Here is a 22,714-nt window from a genome sequence, read left to right on the forward strand (position 1 = left end):
GAGAAAGATCGGGGCGATGACAGTGTGGTTCGAATTTAAGGGATGCCTAATTTTAAATGTAACATTGCAGTCAGTTTGGCTTTTGTTACGTCGATATCAATTATCAAAGTAAACAACATATCTAATAGATATCTATATAGGAAATTTACATTGCTCTATTTTGTTGACTAAAACATTGTCTATTTAAAATGCATATTACATATCTTTATCAGTATGACCTGGCCGTCTATATCTAAACAGTAACTGATAGCTAACATATCTATGGACAAAACATGACCTACAATAACACTACTGATTTATCATAGAACGATCTGAGATGTTACGTAACACATACGTAAACAATAATGATGTAATTTCAGTCATAATAACGAGGAACAGATTATGATATCTACCTAAATCTGGCTCAAAATGAACGCCAACAACTTGTTTGATGATTTGATTACATTTCATGGACAATAAGGTTCTCTCTGAACTTTCGACAGGATTTTCGTGTACTGTACATCCGGTTGTAACATTGTGTGATATCTTTAGGAGACAACGTCTATAGTTTATACCTAGCCAACCTCTATACAAGGACAACAAACACTCCAACAGTAAACTGCCGCGTTACCAGCTTCACTGAACAGGCAAGTAGTGAATTTAGAAAAGAAATGAATTGATGAAAGCAAGCAAGAATACATAGAACATATAACAGTTTGCTAACACATTTTGCGATGACTTTTGTGTGAATGGAGAAGCTATACTAACTCGCGTTAACTCTGACAGACCAATGCTTCATTACATCATATAACGAAAGAACCAATTGTAGAGATATGGGGCAATTATGTTGTATTTTAATTTGGCGTAACTTAACGAACAATTCTAAGGAGAATACAATTTTGAAAACAAAATTACCAAACAATAAAGAAAACGAGGGTACGCCCCCGAATCCACAAATCCAGGATCAACACGACACATCACGGATACATGAACAACACACACCGTTTAAGGAGAAACCACAACAGCAGCAAGCTACACAAATACCGAACAAACAATGGAACCAACCAATGTGGTGTGCTTCGGAGTTGGTACCAGTATACGACACGGCATCAGTACCACCAAAACCAATCAAACGGCGTGTAGTTGCTTCAGAAAAATCAGGAAGACTAATATCAGGCGGTGATTCATGGGCGCCACCAATAGCAACAAGACAATTTGAATCCGTTGACCTCCCTTTACAAAAAACACCAAGACAACAAATGCTCTGTGAAAATGGGCCGCCAAAACCACCGAGACAGCTTGTATCCTCTCCAGAAGAATCATCAAGACAACATATATGCGATGTTTCAACGGCAACACCAATATCAGCAAGTCGTTATAATCGTTCAGGGATGGAATTGCAACAACCATCGAAACGAAACACGGTATATGCAAAGGGGCCTCCGAAACCTCCTAGACTATTTACGTATGATGCAGAAACACCACCTAGACAGCAAATACGCGATTCTTCACCTAAACCACCAATACCACCTAGACAACACGATGTAAGTGTACCTACAATACCGTATGTATATGTCCCTCCAGTACCACCTAGAGGTTTTACTCGCTCTAGTGTTGCGCTACAAACCACGGCAGGGCATCTACCACAAGACATTTCATCATTGATGTTATATAGACCAAAAGGAGAACTTGTGCCAATTTGGGAGGACCGTGAGCTGAATATCCCTACCGTGAGCTGAATATCCCTTCCTGTATAGCTTCTGAGCAATCGTGTGGGTAGATCAACCATGAGCATACTTATTTTAAATACCTTAACTGATACAAGTTATAAGCTCTGACAAATATAATGTGAAGATGTTAGAAATTTTAGTGAGCAGGACCCCGTTGTCTACATGGGATATCTCAAATAACGCTTTGTTATCACTCGTGAAAATACTAAATCTTTGTAATTCATATTTTTATTTGTTTATCTTTACAAATGATAATTTGGTTTATTTCAGAGAGTTTATATCATATTATTAGACAGTATGGAGTTATTGTTGTATGTAATTTATCAGTGTGTTTATGCGACTTATTATTTTAACGTATAACACTCATATGTTTTATCAAACTCCGGATATATGATGTAATCAACAGATAATCTTGTCAGACAGTGATATTTAACAAGAATCGTGATAACAGATATCGCACAAGGAAATAGGTCAACAAATCTGATTGGTTAAAAAAGTTAAGGAAACCGTATAGTATGCGTAAAGTTGCTTTGATTAAACATTGACTGAGCTAAAATGTATTTAGAAACGGTTTGCATACATGAGTTGGAGGTTCTAGAAGATATTTAAGGCTTTCAAAATATCACTAATATTTCACTTCGGTACTCACGACAGTTGTGAAAAAAGTTTTGAAGTTTGCAGGTATTGCCAATTTAACATGACAAAATACCCATAGTGTCGGCAAAGACGACATATCCTGTCCCTTGAATAAGAAGACACTATTGATATTCAGCCTACAAAATTACGGATCTATAAGCAAAATCAATAAATGATATTCTGAAGACAAGGAAAAAAAATTAAAAAAAAAATTGTGTCTTTTACACCATCAAAATGGGTCTTACCTCTAGTTTAGTCCTTCAGTTACCGGTAAGTTTCGATTTGTCCTTCTTTTACTTTGTTTTTTTTGTGACCAGTGAGCTCTGATTTTAGTGAGTTCCAACTTTGTCCTTCTGTCACCTATGAGTTACGACTTTTTTTCTATTGTTTATAATCTATTGACGACAGCGAGTATTTAGTATTCTTTTTAATAAACTTTTTTGATACTTAGTATTTATGTGTATCAATTCTAATACCCGTAAAGTCACAAAATGAGAATTCATATTTCGTTTAACACATGTGTGTGACTTTCGTTCATCATTCAATATTTCGTTTTAACAGTATTTTCAAGGTCTTGGAGTAGATATATATACGTAAAAGTGATTAGAAATTCCAATAGAATCATTTTGTTTTCGTGATTTGGTATCAAAATGAATATATATTTCACTTGTTATGAGGTGCCTATTGCAGCAAACTTACTATTGCATTTTGTGAAACACTACTGTGACAGTTTTAGTATGATAGTGTACTGTTGTTAGTAGTATCGAATAATCAATTAGTTAACAGTATCATCTTTGATGTATTTTACTTACGGTTGGTTTGGTTTGGTTTGGTTTAGTATTGTTTCACGTCCTATCAACAGCTATGGTCATTTAAGGCCGGCCTCCCCAGTGTGTAAGATGTATGCGTGTAGTGTATGCGTTTGTGTTTTGGTAGGCTGCGTTATGTTCGTGTTTGTCTCCTTGTGCGCGGAACTGATGCCGACTTTATAGTGCTACCTCACTGAAACATACTAACCAAATTATACCTCTACATGTATTTCATTGAAAAAAGTCAATTAGTTTATGTGTGAAGTTTTATCTAATATCATCACGAGTATAACAATGTGATGTCAATAAGATTAGCAAAGGAGCCTGAACGAGTCGACATGTCCAACTCTAGTACGTGCTGTTATTTTGAAACTATTGGGAAATATCAGTATTTTGTATTCATTTCAACTGTTACTGCGTCGATACACATGCAATTGATGTATTGGATTGGGAGTTATATACTGCTGTAATCTATCAATGATTTGATGTATTGGATTGGGAGTTATATACTGCTGTAATCTATCAATCTTTTAATGTATTGGATTGAGAGTTATATACTGCTGTAATCTATCAATGTTTTGATGTATTGGATTGGGAGTTATATACTGCTGTAATCTATCAATGTTTTGATGTATTGGATTGGGAGTTATATACTGCTGTAATCTATCAATGTTTTGATGTATTGCTACATTTAAATTTACTCAAGTATGCTATCAAGGTATAATGTGTTGATATGATATTGCAACAATAACTCTTTTGAATACACAATGCGTAGAGATATGTCTTTTCTTTTTAATGAGTGTAAAGCTAGTTTAAAATGTAAGATAATGGATTTCAAGAATGATATCATATATATCCTTGTAAATTAGGTGATTTATATAGCAAATGGTTTTGTGTTTCGAATGTAATTTTATAAGTTTTGTCTCATTTATATTCTACCAATGTTTTGATGTATTTTAACACTCTTATTTACTCAAATATTTTATCAGGGTAAAACAAGAAAGGATGAGTGTCTATAAGGCCCTTTTTGGGCCCCGGTATATCCGGATGTTCACCTCCTTAATGTGTTCAAAGATAGCTTATTGTATCACATGCGCAAACACTAATCCAAGTTAACTTACAAATAAGAGATGGCATTTGCCACCACAACTAGTGTAAACTGTTTAACTTGATATATCAAGTTTGCTTTGCTGGTAAGTTTAAGTCTCCTAGCCTCAAGGAAAGTATCTGTTTTAGTCGTTACAGTTAGTCCATTTCATTGTTTTATCAATTGTTCTGCTTATTCCCAATAATAAGGGCTGATTGTACATAAAGGACATTTTGGGATAAGCATGCAACTTGGCATAGATATTAAAGATATTATACTTAAAGTGAATCTCCTTGCCTAATACCGGTCTTTATGAAGGTATGTATATTAAACAGGCTCAGTAGAGTGTTTATAGTAGTCAGAGGTGCGTATGATATGCTAGGCTGACCAAAAGCCTGAGATTGGATGCTTTGAATACGCCAAGAGAGACTATAGACTGGCTTTGTAAGGACATATTTGGTGTTAGGCAAGAAGATGCACTTTAGTCATTGTATTCCAAAACACAAGAAAAGAAAGTGTTTTTTAAGTAAAAAGGCAGTGTGGGATAAGTAGGAAACTTTCACATCCTTTGAAATACGTTAAGGAAACAATAAATATAGTATTTTTTGCAATATATATAGGATCTTACATGATTTTCCATTTCATATGAGATTTATGAAACGAGTCTGGGAATTTTTCAATTTAGCGAGCCTCTGGCGAGCTAAAATGAAAAAACCGTGATGAATTTCATAAATTTTATATGAAATAAAAACGAGTGTAAGATCCTTTTTATCCCATAATCAAGATTTGTGGCATTTATTCGTGTAAAACAACAATTTTCATGAAACTTTGAAATGTAAAAAGCCGCCATTTTGACTCCAGTGCGTAAGTCTGTGACGTCATGTATTTGTCCTAGGCGTGACGTTACAATTGAAACAATTGAAACTTGCAACCAATCACAGTGCTGATAGGTCATATTACATGGGTTTATACTCAAAAAAATAAGACATGAGTATATTCACTGGATAACACATTATGTGATAAAAAGATGTGTCTTCTTATAAGCGTGAAACTGTATTTATTGATTATTGGAATTTCTGTCAAATTGCAAAAAATGATAATGCCATAAGATCACTATATTTCTGATAATAACCAAGAGTTTTCCCCAAATAATCCTTTTCGAGATACACACAAAGAGGTTCAAATAACTGCGAACAACGTAAAAAGATACACACGCAGAGGTTCAATTATCTTATAACAACGTAAAAAGATACCAACATGATTTTATTGATCAGAAACAAAACAATATTTATCACAGCTTGATAGTTAAAAGCTAGTTAAAGTCCAAGGCAGTTTGTAACTTACCATATAAACCGTTTACTTGTCAATAACAATTTCAGTCTTCTAAATTTGTATAGATTATAATCCATGATAATACTTAGGAGACAAGCGAGGAAAACTTGTCGTCTTACATATGCGTTAAAAATAGTAAGACATACTCTACATGTTAAAAAAGTAACAGATATTTGATTTATCATCAGGATTCTTTTTGCTCTAACTCAATCAGTTTTATAATGCGTTCAATTGAACAAGGATCTTTAATGTTAGATTCTTTCATTAAATATCTTCAGCAGATAAACCAAAAACATGACACGGAATGTACAAAAATATCACAATGTAGGTGATATGCAACAAAACTGTATGAAGATTTAATGAGTTTATTACACAAAGACACTAAACGATTGGTTGTTTTATCATCTTATTTAGCCGAATGTCATTATCACCGATACTCTTTTACAGATAATTACGTTGACTTTGACATAATATCAATCGACATACTACGATAATATTTCATTGATTTATTTCAAAGGTTCAAAATTTTATGTAAGTTAAATAGAGATTGTTTGTTGGTGGTCTGGAAATATGGCAGATGCCTGAAAACGTATTTATTTGATAGTTCAAAATTGTGTTTATTTGATAACACTGATAACACTCGTGTAACACGCGTGTAAAATCGTCTTCATACGAAGAATGAACCTACATTTGACAAATTTAATGGACAAGTTTATTAGCACAAGAAGAACATACTTCCTTTGTGCATAATACTGTATACGTCATACTACACAAACATCAGTTAACTTAAACATACCATAAGACACGCTGATAAACTATGATGACAAATACATAGAAGAATACTCAGCTATCATGCTTTCGTTGTAGAAGATTAATAACATTATCATTTTTTTGGGAATCAATTTAGAGCTAGTTAATAAAAACAAACGGAATAACTTCATCATTGTGGTTAAAAAAATGTAAGTTAAGAGCAGAAATAATAATGAAAAACATGTTGAGTATATTGGTCGATTTTAAAGTCAAGCTAAGATTTATGCATACTTATATTTCCTTACTTTTTGGTGATTTTGAAAATGTGACAAACGTTAAGTACATGAGAAGTAAAACTGACAGAAAAGTGACTACCTGTCTAAAGTGATCAACTGTTGATAGAGACCACCTGTTTAAAGAGTCGTTTTACTGACTGAGACATTGCTATAGACATATTTCACAGTTTTATGTATTTTTTTTCTGATGAACAACGAGAGATGAAAACACTAATATAAGACTACTATGGCAATATGATAATTTTAAGCACTATTCTTGATCACGTCAGAATTGCAAAATCTGCTTAGTGCGTATATACATTTTTCATAAAACAATATTATAACTACCATATGATAATGGTACGTATGTATGTTATAACGACACTTCTCTGGTCTACACTCATTAACAAACAATAATCACGATAAAATGTACATCTAAAATGGACGGAATTACAACTACTGTATCACAGAACGTTAGCATAAATGTGTTGTATTAAGTGACAATATAAATAAAATAAAGCAATGATCTACTTCAAAGAAAATGAGTTCCTGTTGATTCCACATTTGATACCGATTTCGTAAATATCGAAAGTTGTCCAATGTTCTGACGGTTTTAAATTTTTAACGAGTACATTTTGTTTGAGCTGTTAATTGTGGCATTGATTTAAAAGGATCTATGTATGCATTGTTTGTCCTCTCGATTGATAGTACTTCAAAACACAATGATAGATTTTCCCGATTCTGATCAACTATTCCCACACAGTTAGACTCCACCATCACTGATAGTCGAATACGGACGTTTGGGCTTGTTGTCAATAATGATTTACCGACACAATCATCTAAATGCTTTGGAAAACAAAACGATAATCAGTACTAACATTCATCTATGGTTTTGCCTGTCTTGAAAAACAGGTGAAAACAAAATAGAATATCAGATATCAGTTATTCGAGACAGGCAAAAGTGGTTTGCATGCTGGCTTAAGTTATTGTATCACATATTATGTAACGTCTTTAGTAGACATAGAACAGCCTATGTAATGTTTCCTTGTTCCTAGAGTCCAATGTTTTTCCAGTGTTGTAAATATTCCCTTGCTGTTTCTATTCTTGTGTGTTGTAACTGTCACTTTGTTAACACCATCCATGTGATATTATTTTTTGTGTTGTTGCTATATATATATATTCGTTACTATTTCTTTGCTACTATTCCCATGCTTTGACTGTTCTAGCGTAGTAAATGTCACTTTGTTGTTATCTATCCGTGTGTTGTTACTTTATCTATCCGTGTGTTGTTACTTTATCTATCCGTGTGTTGTTACTTTATCTATCCGTGTGTTGTTACTTTATCTATCCATTGTTACTTTTCAGTTAATGTGAGCAGTAGGTTGTTTTGTCCGGCACATGTTGTCAATAGGGAAATAATTTGACTGGAAGTTGACTTTTCCTTTTTGCGTTTCCGAATCAATGTTTTGTTTACATCATATATCCAAACGACTCGCTGCTTCCATCCTTTGACGATGGTGCGCTGTCGTTCATGCTGCCAGATCGGTATGACGAAGCACTGTTTGGTTTGGACGGAATGTCATCGAACTCTGGCGCGCGATTCTTCATGAAGGGTGCTGTTCTGGACTTTTGCGGGAAATCGTCAACTGTTGACCTCTGACCTTTCATCATGGGGTTATCGTAGCCAACCGTTTTAGATTTGGTGAAGACAGGCGGGGGAAGCGATGAGTCGCTCTTGTTGGAACGTGCTGCACCTACGCTGTAACCAAAAACCTTGACAGGATCCAACTTCTTCCTTAGCTTGGCATTGGAGAAGAAACAACACCAACACATGAGGACGCAAAGAGCCAAGATAAACCCGAATACGAAGAATCCAACAGTCAGACCGGTTACCATCTCGTATGGTCTCATGTAGCTTGCGGACTGTGGTGAAAATAGTAATGGTTGGTTAATATTTGTCAACATAACGTGTTCATGTGTTTTATTTTATTCAAGTTGAAGCCTTGTGAAACTACGATATTCCAGATAACGGTGACATGTATCTTCTTCCCAAAAGGTTAACAATTTTATCAAATGTATCAAATATATCAAGTAACTGTTGACACAAATGATGACTACATAGTAATGATTTTCCTACTGAAGTTAAAGGGAGAAAACTTCATCATAGTATATGCATAATATCAAAATTAGCTTATAGCATTAACATCATTTTCGCAATTATGCTTCTAAAAATATTTTCCTCATGTATATGTTTGCAAAATTGAAAATTGAGAACAAATCTTTTGTCCTGATAAATAAGTATTAATACATATTTCAGGAATAACAAACTAATTTACAACAAATAAGTCTCTATATTCTTGTAACATTTGCTGAAAGTCTCATTTATATTTCAGTATATATAAGGCAACTACGCCCAGCAACCTATCTTTTAAGGATGTATGCTACTTGTACATTTTTTATGATGCTTGATATTTAATTTGAGTAATCTCCCTTTAAAACTCCACCATCTTATAATTATAAATTCTTTCTGTGTTTATTTCATGTCAATTATTAAGTCAAATACGGTATATATAAGAATTCGAGACAGAGTTTGTTTTTGTAGAACTCTCAAGGTGGGGAGACGCATGACATGACATGAACTTTGAAAGATAATACGAAATCAATCATACATGTCACTACTTTTACGTGTCCAGTTCAAATCCACTGGGTTTTCATTGATTTGTGATTCATGTTAAAAACTTAGTGCTAGAGTGTGTAAACTAGGACACACGTTATATCAACAAACACAGGATAGCCATTTACAGCTATTGACTAGCTATCTATCCAATACTGGTATGGTGTTAAACGGGATTGTTCTCCGGAAATGTTCGCCGCGGTTAAACTTTCACCCTTTTCGCCTTTCAATCCAACTGCAAATTTATCACAATGGCCAAAGTGTTTCCATCTAAACTATCTGCAAGGCATCCATGTCAAAATATTATTTTTGATTTTAATACCTTTGACGCAATGAAAATTCAATATGTGTATTAGTAATAAACAGTTGGCAACATATGTTATACCAGGGTAACACGTGGACAGGCGCATAGGAAGATTCCACCGGGAAGAGAAAGTAGGTATAAAAGAACTAAGACAGGATATAAAGAAAACGGATTAGTGTAGCGATGGGGACAGCACATCAATTATGGTCTATATCATAGACACAGAAGGAAACACCGTTGGCCAAATAGCATTCGCCTATTACGGTGCACATGCAGTTGGATACAATAGGTATTTTCTTAGTTTCTTCATTGATTCCTAAACAGAAGACAAAGAAGAAACCAACTCCGATTCTGCAGGGGACTCAAAATTAGTCGCCTCTTACGATCATGCAGTGGGATATAGCATACGTATTCTTTTCCCGAACCCGAACGGGTGTACGAAGAAACTTACACTATGCGTGAACGAATTTTTAGCGGTGAAGGTGCGCATGTACTGTAGACATGAACGTTGAGGCAGTGTGATAATGTATGCTGATTAAAAGCTGATTATGTTTTATTGTTTCAATTTCCGTTATAATGAATTCTGACTAATATCAATGAGGATGTAGTAGTCTCAGAGCTCACGAAAATAAAATAACATGACATCCGCGCTACACATAAATATATCAATGAGGAGTATGTGTAGGTACACGTGTTTAGTGAGGAGTATGTGAAGGTACACGTGTTTAATGAGGAGGATGTGAAGGTACACGTGTGTAATGAGGAGAATGTGTAGGTACACGTGTTTAATGAGGAGTATATGTAGGTACATGTGTTTAATGAGGAGTATGTGTAGGTACACGTGTTTAATGAGGAGAATGTGTAGGTACACGTGTTTAATGAGGAGAATGTGTAGGTACACGTATTTAATGAGGAGTATGCACACGTGTGTAATGAGGAGAATGTGTAGGTACACGTGTTTAATGAGGAGAATGTGTAGGTACACGTGTTTAATGAGGAGAATGTGTAGGTACACGTTTTTAATGAGGAGTATGTGTAGGTACAGGTGTTAAATGAGGAGTATTTATAGGTACACGTGTTTAATGAGGAGTATGTGTAGGTACACGTGTTTAATGAGAAGTATGTGTAGATACACTTGTTTAATGAGGAGTATGTGTAGGTACACGTGTTTAATGAGGAGTATGTGTAGGTACACGTGTTAAATGAGGAGTATTTATAGGTACACGTATTTAATGAGGAGTATGTGTAGGTACACGTGTTTAATGAGAAGTATGTGTAGATACACTTGTTTAATGAGGAGTATGTGTAGGTACACGTGTTTCAAAATGTATTGAAAACATTTTTGAAAAATAATTTTAGTCAGCACATTTTACACAAATAACTGATTTCTTGCTATATGCCACTTTAATTAAAAACTAGTTAAATTATTGAGTACATTGTAAACAAAGACTATCTATATTGTAATCATTGTAACATAATTTCATCTTTAAATGCATATTGTGTTGACTGATAAAGGCATTTTCGCAACCTAGTTCAAATAATGTTGTCATAGAGCAAGCAACAGAGGTTTATATGGTGTTGACAGTAAAAAAAAGTTATACGTTCGGTCGATTTTAAAACAATAGATTTATACTTACCATTTTTTGGGTCTACAAAACAAAAATACATAACATGACACATGTGATGACTGCATTATTTGTTATTTCACAATAACCTTTAAAGCATTAAAACGCATATCTGTATGGATACCATTATAAAGCAATTAATATTCTGAAATTGCAAAACAATATAGGTTTACACCACCGCTGATATGTAGTTTCGTTGACACACAAGTATAACTATTGGCACGCATAAATGTTTCTTTCTATCTTATGCTATGCTTTAACCCCGTGTGATCTCTTTTGGCAAATGTTATTGCGTTTCAGATTTTTCATCTTTACACCAACTAAGGTAATTATATCTAAGTATGTACATACCGTCGGCGGAGCAGGCGTCGTCGTTGGTATGACTGAAATCATATCAAAAGTTAAACGGTAAATCTATAAAAATAATAAGTAGCGCACCGTGTAACAAGGACAAACTCAGAACAAACGTTTGACACAAAAAGACAGCACCAAAAACCCAGAGGACTGAAAAACGAATGGAAGGGTGTCTTGAATTCCCGCAAAATGAAGAAACAAATATTTTTTTCAGGGAAGATTATCGTTCCATGTTTGAATTGTGCTACCATTGTTATATCGCCTGCTAGTTCTAGGCAAACATGTTAGTCATCGACGACCCAAGACTCGGTTAACATCACGCTTTTTGTATATCGGAGATTCTAATTTCTACAAATATTGTAAACAAAATGTCCAATATAAGGTTTACATCTTGTATAAAAACGTGTCAATAACATTGTTTATGTTAAATATTTGATTACTGCAGAACGTCGATCAATTATGCTGATTAAGCGAGGACTTTCTTATGTATTATTAGACGTTCCCCACAAACATTTTCTTCTGAAGGAAACATGAGCTAAAATTATAATCAAAGATCAAAGTAGGCCAGTAAAATGAATAATAAAAAGATGGCAAAAACCATCCCAAAACCTTCTGTAAACATATCAATATGAACATATAACATATACTCTACCTACATACACTGGATATTCAGAAATGATCGGGCTGTAAAAATCGGATGCAACCGATCGTTTAAGTTCTTAAGATACATTTCACTGTTCATATTTATTATCTGATTTGTTATACGCGATATTGACAAAGAACCCTCGTTGTGCCTCTTTTAGATTGTTCCATGGAAATTTGTTTTTTCCCTTTTGTAAAGGGTGGTTGTGAGAACTATATCGCACAACGGAACTACGATATCATTATATCTTACGATTATTACTTCAACTATATATTTTTGCACCATATATGAGGTCATAACAATTTTGAATGCGTGGGAAGTCAAGTAACATTGTGACCACAAAAATATTGAAAAAATAAATTGTATTCGGGGGCCTTTCCTTATATTTACATTTTTAATTGCTTAAACATTATCGATGCTACTACGAATAACACAAAATACAGCAAGTTTTATAAATGGGTGCGAGGGGGCAACGCAGAAGAGGGAACAACATATTTTCGCGGGAAAATATGAAACTTCTAATGGAGGTCCAGAATGACAACAAACCAATGTAGATACATTTTTAAAATTAGATTTTTAGAATACTACACTAATTTATACCATTAATTTGTTTTTAAACACCTTCTTTTAGCTTGAACATGAATGCACAAATGTTTAATATTTATTTATTTAGTTAACATTATAACAATACACTAAGGACGGCTTTATGGCGGACGGTGAACAAACTACGCCTATACCACATAATGCGGCCGGACATAGTATCAATACGCAATGCGATGAAGTCAAATGTGTTATGCAAAAGTGAAGGTAATTTTCGTCGATGGGTCCAGGAACACAGAATGTAAGTCATAATGCCGAAACACCTCAGTGCATGTGATAATAGGGTGAGATTAATTTGATGTTTGCGACTGTGTTTTGATGACTGTATGTCAGATTTCTATCTTCTACTGTCTCCATTTTGGTTTCTTTCCATAGTATCTTTGCTCATTCGTCACCTTATGTAAGTCGTGGCAATATGACGTCACACGCGATAAAGTCGTTAGAACCATTAAAACTAACAAAAGGGATTATATCCGAAGTAAATTACAGGAAAATACAGGTAAGATAACAGACGTAAACTGCACAATATAGTCTCGAACAACCTGACTAAAAAATGATCAATCTTATTTTCTAATGACATTATTTGAAGGTTTTTTTTACACTATTCATCGTAGCGAGGAAATAACCAGGGCGCATATTTGAAATGATCGATTGTCATACATAGTAATGCTATTCCGGAAGCTGTAATCGATTTTCAAGATCATTATCAGTATCGCTTTCTTGTATGGTAAACAGATCGATCAAATTGTAGAATTGGTTGAATTACAATGAGACCTTTGAAGACGTTGCTTAGCAATGATCCATTATATGATATTGACAAACCATTTGTGACACCCGGGGACTTTCTATTTGTCGGAATTACGAGTAAAAATGAACACCAGTAAGCAGCACTAAAGATTGATGTAGATTTACATTGGGTTATTGATATATACAATCTAATCAATATGTGGCGGCGTATAGCTTATCAGCAGGGTCATCATCTCGAAACACGCAATGGGCAACTTAAACAAATAATAACTATCTGATTTTCCCCACAACCACTTAAGGTTTCCTCACTCCAACAACCATTTTATATTTCCTCGACCTCAGTTGGTTAAAATTATTGTTTACCAACTAGTGGGCAACACCCTGAAAGTGATCACGTTGGTCAAATTTCCATTGATGACTTCAAGTGATAATCTCTGAACATTGTTGGAGAAATAGGTTCCAAAACTCGTGTTGGTTGATTATTATGTTTATCTAACTCTCGATTTTTTCAAATTGTAAAAGACGCTCGGTAAATCTCGTGTCGTTCTATTTTTTTCTGTCTCAACAATCCGTTCTGTGCGTCATGGTAGCTAAGCGCTACCCATTCATAAATTGAACTTTTATAAATAATTTAAACTAAAACAGATCAACACTACTTACTGACGTTTGACTAATGGAAACCATCTCCTCGTTGCTTCATAAAAGATTTTATAATGAGGGGTGCGAATAAATCATTCGGAACGCCTTTCATCTTATTTTATTTTCTGCTTGAATAGGAAAGGGATAGCTAGAATCGAACATTCAGATCACATATGATAATTTATAGTTGAAATTGACCTTTTATTAGCACCTACTTACTTTCCTTGCTGCAAGCATAGAAGAGTTCATACTGACAGTCAACCGTTCGGAACTGAAGATAGCCGTCGATTGCCAGGACAACACACGGTCTAAGCGCGGCATTGAATGGCTCGTTGTAATACCACTTCGTCCACGTCATTTCCTCCCCATCTTCCCAGAAAAACTTCTCCAGTGATGCGTTGTAATAGAGGCCGATATAAATGTCTTTTTCTGGCATTCGCCTGTGTGTGTAAAATAGGAAATGCTTTATGTACGTTGAATTGAAAATGCGTTTTTTGTATAACGTTGAAATCTACTAGTAGTAATCATTATCCCACGGTTCTGTTTCGAGACATTCATTAAGGTATTTACTATCTGATTCACGTTTTATTTGTCATACCCTAGGGGAGGAGACGGAGGAGTACCGAACAAGTGTAACGGAGACACGTAAGTGACTGGTGGGAGTAAAAATACCTTTTTTTAAGTATTTCTAAATAGCTTTGCCATTTGCAAGTCGTTATCCCAGGCATACGTATATTGGAAACATGTATGTATACGTTTGGTGTTGTTCATATGACAAGCTAGTGATGCATAGAATCCATTGTGTAAACAAATTAGAATGGAAGGACATGGATACTACAGCACTATAACAGGTAATAGCTGATATATGTACAAAAGACAATGTTAGAGAAATAATACAAACTGTCACATTTTAACATATCATAGTTGATGTAAGTATTGTCAAGTTTAGTATCCTCCTATCCCTGATCCCAAACAACTGATATCTCACCTCTGGTAATTTGTGAGGATGTCATGGGCCTGGTCCCACTTCTCCTGGCTGTCGACCTTAGCGAGCTCTAGGCCGATACTTGAACAGTTGTAGGCCAGATGTTCGTGGGGCAGTTTGGTCTCAAATACGGTAAAATTGTACAGTCCAGCTTAAAACAACACCAATGTGAATCATTACAAAAATATCTTAAATAGAAATCAATATATTCACAACTTACGTTTAACAAATTATAATACATGTTTTTTCATTGATAATTGTTGAATTTAGATTTTTCCTGTTTATGGCGTAGGGGGTGGGAGTTTTTGAACTCGGAACAGTACATTGTTAAAGCTATGTTTCGATCCAATAAAACGCTACAGTGTCACAATTGATTTGAAGCTAGTCATACCGCTTCAAAACACAACGTTAAACGAGGATGAAACTCTCTCAAAGGAAGAGATCGGAATAAACTCATGTGATCATGTACGCTCTGATAATTATACATATGGGTCAGAGAAGTAGTATTTACGGAAGCTTCCCGAATAACGCTGGATCCTTGCAAACGTATGTACATTGTATGATAAGAATTACTTAGAATGTTACATGGGGCAAGTAAGTCATTCCTACAGTGTAGACAATATGATGTTGTCAAATTTTCGGAACAATCCACTCCTTTATCGCGACAAAGAAAAACAACAAAAAACAATTACATTACATAAAAATAATCAGCTGTCTTCCAAAAACCATTTCCTTTAAAAATGGGTTCGGCGTATAATAAAGTCGTGTCGATAATGATGGAGCCTTACATCTATAGCTCTCCACTGATAACACAGAAACGACACTGTATACTATGTTACGTCAGTACAATGAATATGAGACAATGGTGGAGGTTACAGAAAATACATCAAGTCTTAATAAAGTGATCAATGCCCTTTAACGCTCATTTCTCGCAAGTCGATATATTCTGGGATGGTTTGGTCGAGCGAAGACAACTCCTTATATCCAGCCTGTAAAATGATATTCTTTAATGCCTTACCTTTGGGTTGATATTGATTTGACACTAGAGACAAGTTACTTCCTCTAGATATTATAGGCTGATATGCATCTGTTAAATCACCGAAAAGCTTGGTCATCGGAAGGGAAACTCACACACTGTATTTAACTTCAGTCTAAATTATATTGGTAATTTTATAATATAGTGTACGGTTTTAGATTACGCCTGCAAAGGTTTACAGTAGTGAATGTCTTAACTTTCTAGGTCCAATTAAATACGCCTAGAATATGAAGGCGGCTGATTTCACAAATTATTCTAAACATCGAAAATGTATTTGCTTGAGGCAGAATCGGAACATCCCAGATGATTTGTGATAAACAGTTAATTACTGACATAGGGAGTGCCGTTGTCAATGAGTTCATCAAATCGTTAAACGTACGACTGTTAAGTAGACATAAAGCATCAACCATCAAATAGGGACAGGAGAGAACAATAGAAATCAAGGTGACAACAGAATTGAGATGGAGATATGAGTTCTGCAACGTTATACGTTTGCTGCATTTCTTGTTGCAAAAGTCATTGATTGTTATCAAATGTGACCTTTAAAATAAAAACTATTGATTCGCTAAGTGGATGAAATGTTTCCAATTATCCATTTTGTTCAGACGTTACGTAACACTGGACAATATAAAGGTGGATGGAATCGTTATTCCTAAAAATACGGTAGCTGTGAAAGTCATTATTATTTCATTTAGAAATGTCACTAGATACAATTCCCGCTTTCTATTGTAAACATTGGGGCTGTCTGATCGAGATGATTAGGGTTTAATAAATAGTCTATCGGTCTTTGACGGGGGAAGAAATCAATGAATAACATAAACGAAATTGATTTTGCAAATAAATCACTATTGCACAAACGGCATGTATGAAATACGTAGGTCAGGGTTTTGTTCAGTTGCACAACATTCTTAATTGAAATATCTGTCTTTGTGTGTCATACCTCGCCAACTCCGTAAATGTATCAAAAATGCATTGATTAAGGGAATATAGTGAAGTCGTAATATAATGAGAAAAGTAAAAGCACACATAACGTGTGACGCACACATTATCTGTGTCTCAATGTTTGTAACATTATTGTTTGTTTAATAATACAAACAATTAAAACAATAATGTGTGTTACTTGATATAAACAATTAAGGTATACATAATGTAAGATACACAGATTGTCCACTACTTGATGCATATGAACATTATTACATTTTAAATCATGTAAACAATAACGTATTCATAACGTGTTCGCACGCGCTGTTCGCGTCTCTATATTTGTAATGTTATCGAATGTTAAGTAATGTAAACAATTAATGTAAGTATAACATACGACGCACTCATTGTCTGCGTCTCTATGTTTGTAACATCATTGTATGTTAGATAATATAAACATGTAATACAATGTCAAAACGATAAAAGCGTTACACTTTTGTGTACACGAACATATGTTAGAACAAGAGAGAAAATGGAAACAACGAGCCACCTTACTTATGACAAAAATGGTTAGGTTCTGCATTTGAAATATACAGAAAAGACGTTTCGACGACAATAAAAAGACAAATTATGGTTCAAAGTCGACATGAAATGTCACAACATGAACCGTGGATGGTAAAAAAAAAGCATGACATCCCCAAACAGCAATGATCCGTAATTTGCGCGTTTGCTGACATATATCATTAAGACGGTCAACAAGTAACAAAAGAAAAATTACTTTAATTAACATCATCAATGAATGAAAAAGGAAAGGACATTCACACGTGATTATCAGAGACCATTAGATATTTTATACAAACAGGATTGTATATGGTACGGTACGAAGTAGCCCATGTGCCGTTTCATAGAATATAGATAATAACAAGATTGTACAGCGTGTCTGGGAACATAGTCATACACTGATTTCCAAGGGTATCCATCAATTATTTACCTAACTAACGGCATTGAAACAAGAATGTGAAAGAAAATATAAAAAAAGGAATCATATGCTAGGAAAGCGTTCGAACTATAACCCAAAGGTAATATCCCATGTAACGTGTAAGATGATGATAAAGTCACATCGACAGAAGGACTTACAACGTCAGCGGATGTCGATTCCCCATAAAAGGAAACGAAACATTGACTTTTGAGGACAATATCGACCACCTCCTCACATTAAACCTATATAACTCTGGGTAACGACTGCATAAACTATCAATTAATTGGTGGTTTTATTGTAGTAAACAATATGATTAATCTTAGCACTGTACACTAAGGCCCATACACGAGCTTTCCAATAATCATGCTTTTACTACACAAAGACATACACAGCAAATCGTATTAAAATACAGAAAGTTTGCCACCTTCTAAAGTTGTGACGGTCTTCAGTAATTTATGTTCATTTGATTGTTCCCACTGGTAACTTACCTAATAACTGTCTTAATAGATGAAAAAACATTCAGAAAAGAAATCAAAAAGAAAATCGAACTATACCCAAAGGTAATATCCCATGTGACCTTACAGAAATTTTCCTTTTTCAGTGTATAAATATTATATGTATAGGGCTTTAATGATGATTTTGTCAGTACACTATAGTCTAGCTGAAGCAGATAGGTAGGACCTCTGTTTATGAATACGTACTAAGCAAAAACTGGGAGTAAACAAAATACGATGACGTGAAAATTCTACTTTGTAAATTTACGGTGAACACTACTCACCTAGGAAACGTACATCGTACATCACAGTCCTTTGTTTACCAAAAACAGACTTTTCTAGAGGGTCTAAATCCATTCTCATGTGTACACTTATTCTTTCTGACTATGCTTTACCAAACCCAGGCCCAGTTAAATGTCCCTGTGGTAGAGAACCCAGTAAGAAACAACCATAATAGGATTTATTGTACTGACTGTTTTTAATGTTTTCACCGCAAATGTATTGATATGTCTGTGGTTGAATATATGAATCTAGCCAAATCTACCTTGACGGATTGGTATTGTGTGAAATGTACCCTTCCTAAAATTTCTTATTCCTTTTTAAATCTGGATACGTCAAATTCAATAAACATTTCTTCGGAACGGATGCCGACTGAGAGTGACCTTCCTTCAGTAAACTTCACTTCCGGTGATAATGTAAACAGTAATGGCGAAGAAAACATGGACACAAATGAAAACTTCTTTTAAGAATTGTATGACATGAGAGGTTAACATGCAAAAAAAAATTCATTTTATCCTACATTAACATAAATAATTTACGGTATAAATTCAATGACTCTTTTAATCCATCATTATTCCAAGTTAGCGGCTACAGACCTTTTCTAAAAGATAGAACAAGTTATAATGGAAGACTCGTGTGTTTTGTTAACTCAAACCTTCTCTGTAGACACAGGACAGACTTGGAGTTCAAATTAGTTGAGTCCATAGTGATTGAAGTGAAAATATAAACAGTATAGAAAGTGGGCTAGTGTAGGGTTGTAAAACATCCTTTAAAAATAGTCAAAAATCAGTTTATGAAGATTTAAGCATTGGTTTGGACAGGGCGAGTACTCTCAATGGCCATTTTATGCTTATAGGTGACTTGAATATTAATATGCAAAATTATGAAAATATTTTATCCAGTTTTTGTAATGAATTTGACATGAAAAACCTGATAAAGTCACCAACTTGTGTTATGAAAAATTGAACTTGAAATACTTTCTTTTGTAGATGTCCTTCTAACCAATCATCAATTTGTGTTAACACAATGTCTTTTAACGGCAGTCATAGTGACTGGCACAATATGATTTCAACGGTTTTTAAAGGCAATTCACAACCTGTTCTTAAGGTCACAATAAACTTTAGAAGTTTAAAAAACGTTTGATGAGAACAAGTTTAATGAAGATGTTATCAAAATACCTTTTCACGCGGCATATGTTTTCGATGATACCCATGATGTCTATTGGGCTCAAGAAAAACTGTTAACATATGTAATAAACGATCATGCTCCAGTAAAGGTAAAGACTATTAAGCAAATGTTCCCTTTTTCAATGGAAATTTAAGGAAGGCAATATAACGAAAACGTATTCTTTTTAACACATTCAAAAGATTCAACACACCTCAACACTGGGAATCATCCGGACAACAAAGATACTTAGTGACCAATATAAGAAAACAGTCTATGCGAAACTATTTCTTTGAAAGGTGTGCTGGTGGACCAAAGTCAAAGGACAAGTGTTGAATGTGACCAGCTAGAGGTTTGCCATATTTCAAACAATTGTTCAGCACTTCATACTAAAAAGTCAACTGGTGTCGATGGTATCGCCTCGAAATTACCGAAAGCCTGTAGTTAACATTTTTTTTATCAATTACATGTTCTTTTATGTTAAGTCCATACAGTCAGTCCTTCAAACAAAGACCCTCAAAAATTAAAGAAAATATTCTAGAGTCTGACTGTTGTAATTTAGTAAATTGGTTTCAAAATAGTCACATAAAGGCACATCCAGATAAATTTCAGGCTCTTTGCATTGGTAAGAAATCAGCTGAAATTACAAATATTTTAGTATTAATGATGTAACCATCAAGCCAAAAATAAACACCCGGTGAAATTACTAGGAATCCAAATTGATTCCCTTTTAAACTTTGATATGCATATCACCGATATCTGTTTGAAAGCTTCCAGACAACTAAATGTTTTTGAAAGAATTGGAGGATTTTTAATCAAGCAGAGGATTTGTTTTACAATTCTTTTGTCTTTTAACTTCTGTCCCTTGGTATGGCATTTACTAGTATGAAAAGTGTGAGAAAGATGGAGAAGATCATAAAGCTCATAGTGTTAGGTTTTAATGAATATCTCATTATGGTTAAATATGGTCTTATTTTTGTGTGTGCTTTTTTATGAGCATGTTTGTATACTTTTATTTCAACTTTGTTGCGCTTTTGTTTCTTTCTTTATTCATGTTTTGTTACATTTATGTCCACTGTAAAAATAGCTCTTCAGAGCTAATGTTTCATGTTACACATTTACGACAAAAACTGAAGTTTCTTGTATCTTGTATTTTGTATTTTGATGTCAAAATGCCACATTTTGCTATCGTCATATCTTGATAAGGAGCGTTTAGCTACTACTAAATCGTGCTATCATTTTCACAAAACGTTTATCTAAAAGACTTTTTTCCGCAAGTCAATTATACAGAATTTCTGAACTTTCCATATATAGCACCTTTGAAAAAAAAACTTCATCGGGTATGTGTAAGAATAATTAGCAACGTGTACCAATGAGAGAGAGTATGTCGTAATACCAATATATAATTGGAACAATCTTTGATAGTCACGCAAAATTTTATAAACGGTGGTTTCTATTAACAAAGGGTACACACATTTGTATATAGCTGAGTATTACTTGTGAACATCGATATACCGGTGTTGGAGTCAACTATCGACCAATACAGAGAATACTAATACTTCAGAAATGACATTATATATTGATCAAGCATAAAATCATGTTTTAGAATTCAGTCCAACTGCGTTGTTACATGACATTACCTGTTCCAATGGCCCACTCTATCAATCTATCAATCTACAAATCCAAATCAATCAATTTTAAACATAATTCATAAATTTCAAAATTATCCACAACTTACGTTGACACGAGATATCTACTTCTTAAAAAAAATGTATCCGAACTTTTTAAATAACGTAAAATCGTGATTTCCACACACAGTATTCCCACTCTTTCAAGTAAAAAAAAACATAAAATGAAACAATTTCACAAGAAAAAATATGTGATTGCCAGTCTCGTTCTAGTTACGTTGGGTTGTGTGTACGGTGCATTAAAAGTGATTAGAAATACATTTTACGCATATCTGAAAGGATTTTTCTACACTGTTATGTGATATAGTGCCAGAAGGTCATCACACTTACCAACAAGTTCTGTAAGGGTGAAGCAAAGTGTGAAGACCACCAGCCATCGACCTTCACTGGCCATTCCTCTCATTATGTCGGTGTTGTGTGATAAACCAGAATCCAATCGTCGAAATGTTTATCCCATTCAAAATGACATATAAAGTGTCTTTTCTCGGTAAACACGTTCAGGACATAAAGGAATCCACTGAATGATTGATAGTTTTAACTTCTTTTTCCGACAAATAAATAGTTAATTGTTCAAATTTTTATACAAAATGTATTTGTCTAGACAACCCTACTCCACCGCTTACTGTCGCATAGCTCCGGTGTACCAACGCCTACTTGTAAGTTTACTCCTGGGCTTTCCGCGACAAACGAAGCACTAAGTCATTGAATTATTTATCTATGGCGGCCTATTAAAGGACATATCCTATGGTGATAGATACAGCATACATGACTCCCGCACCTGTGTAGGAAAATTTCTACCTGCCGCGATAACACCTGTACCAGCAGCAGCAACAGTCGCGTATCATCCAATGACGTGTCTTGTTACAATTGGTTACTGCGCTCTCGGCGAGACAATTAGTCCGACGGCCGGCCACTTTTAATGTTAACTGACTTATGTCGCAGTCATATACGCATTCTTTACATGGCAGTTCCTAGATGAAATCA

The 22,714-nt window shown here is 34.5% G+C and overlaps 1 protein-coding gene across 1 annotated transcript; it reads right to left on the reverse strand.

The window, feature by feature from the left end:
• Nucleotides 1-5,337: 5,337 nt before the first annotated feature.
• On the reverse strand, nt 5,338-22,624 carry LOC110442721. Its single transcript, XM_021486460.1, has 6 exons — nt 22,061-22,624; nt 15,173-15,320; nt 14,404-14,624; nt 11,553-11,584; nt 11,214-11,225; nt 5,338-8,521 (listed from the first exon to the last, which is right to left on the reverse strand). The coding sequence occupies exons 1-6, from the start codon at nt 22,131-22,133 to the stop codon at nt 8,069-8,071; spliced, it is 939 nt and encodes a 312-aa protein (XP_021342135.1). The 5' UTR covers nt 22,134-22,624; the 3' UTR covers nt 5,338-8,068.
• Nucleotides 22,625-22,714: the final 90 nt, after the last annotated feature.

Source organism: Mizuhopecten yessoensis, unplaced genomic scaffold, assembly GCF_002113885.1.
Source record: "Mizuhopecten yessoensis strain PY_sf001 unplaced genomic scaffold, ASM211388v2 scaffold716293, whole genome shotgun sequence".
NCBI lineage: Eukaryota > Metazoa > Mollusca > Bivalvia > Pectinida > Pectinidae > Mizuhopecten > Mizuhopecten yessoensis.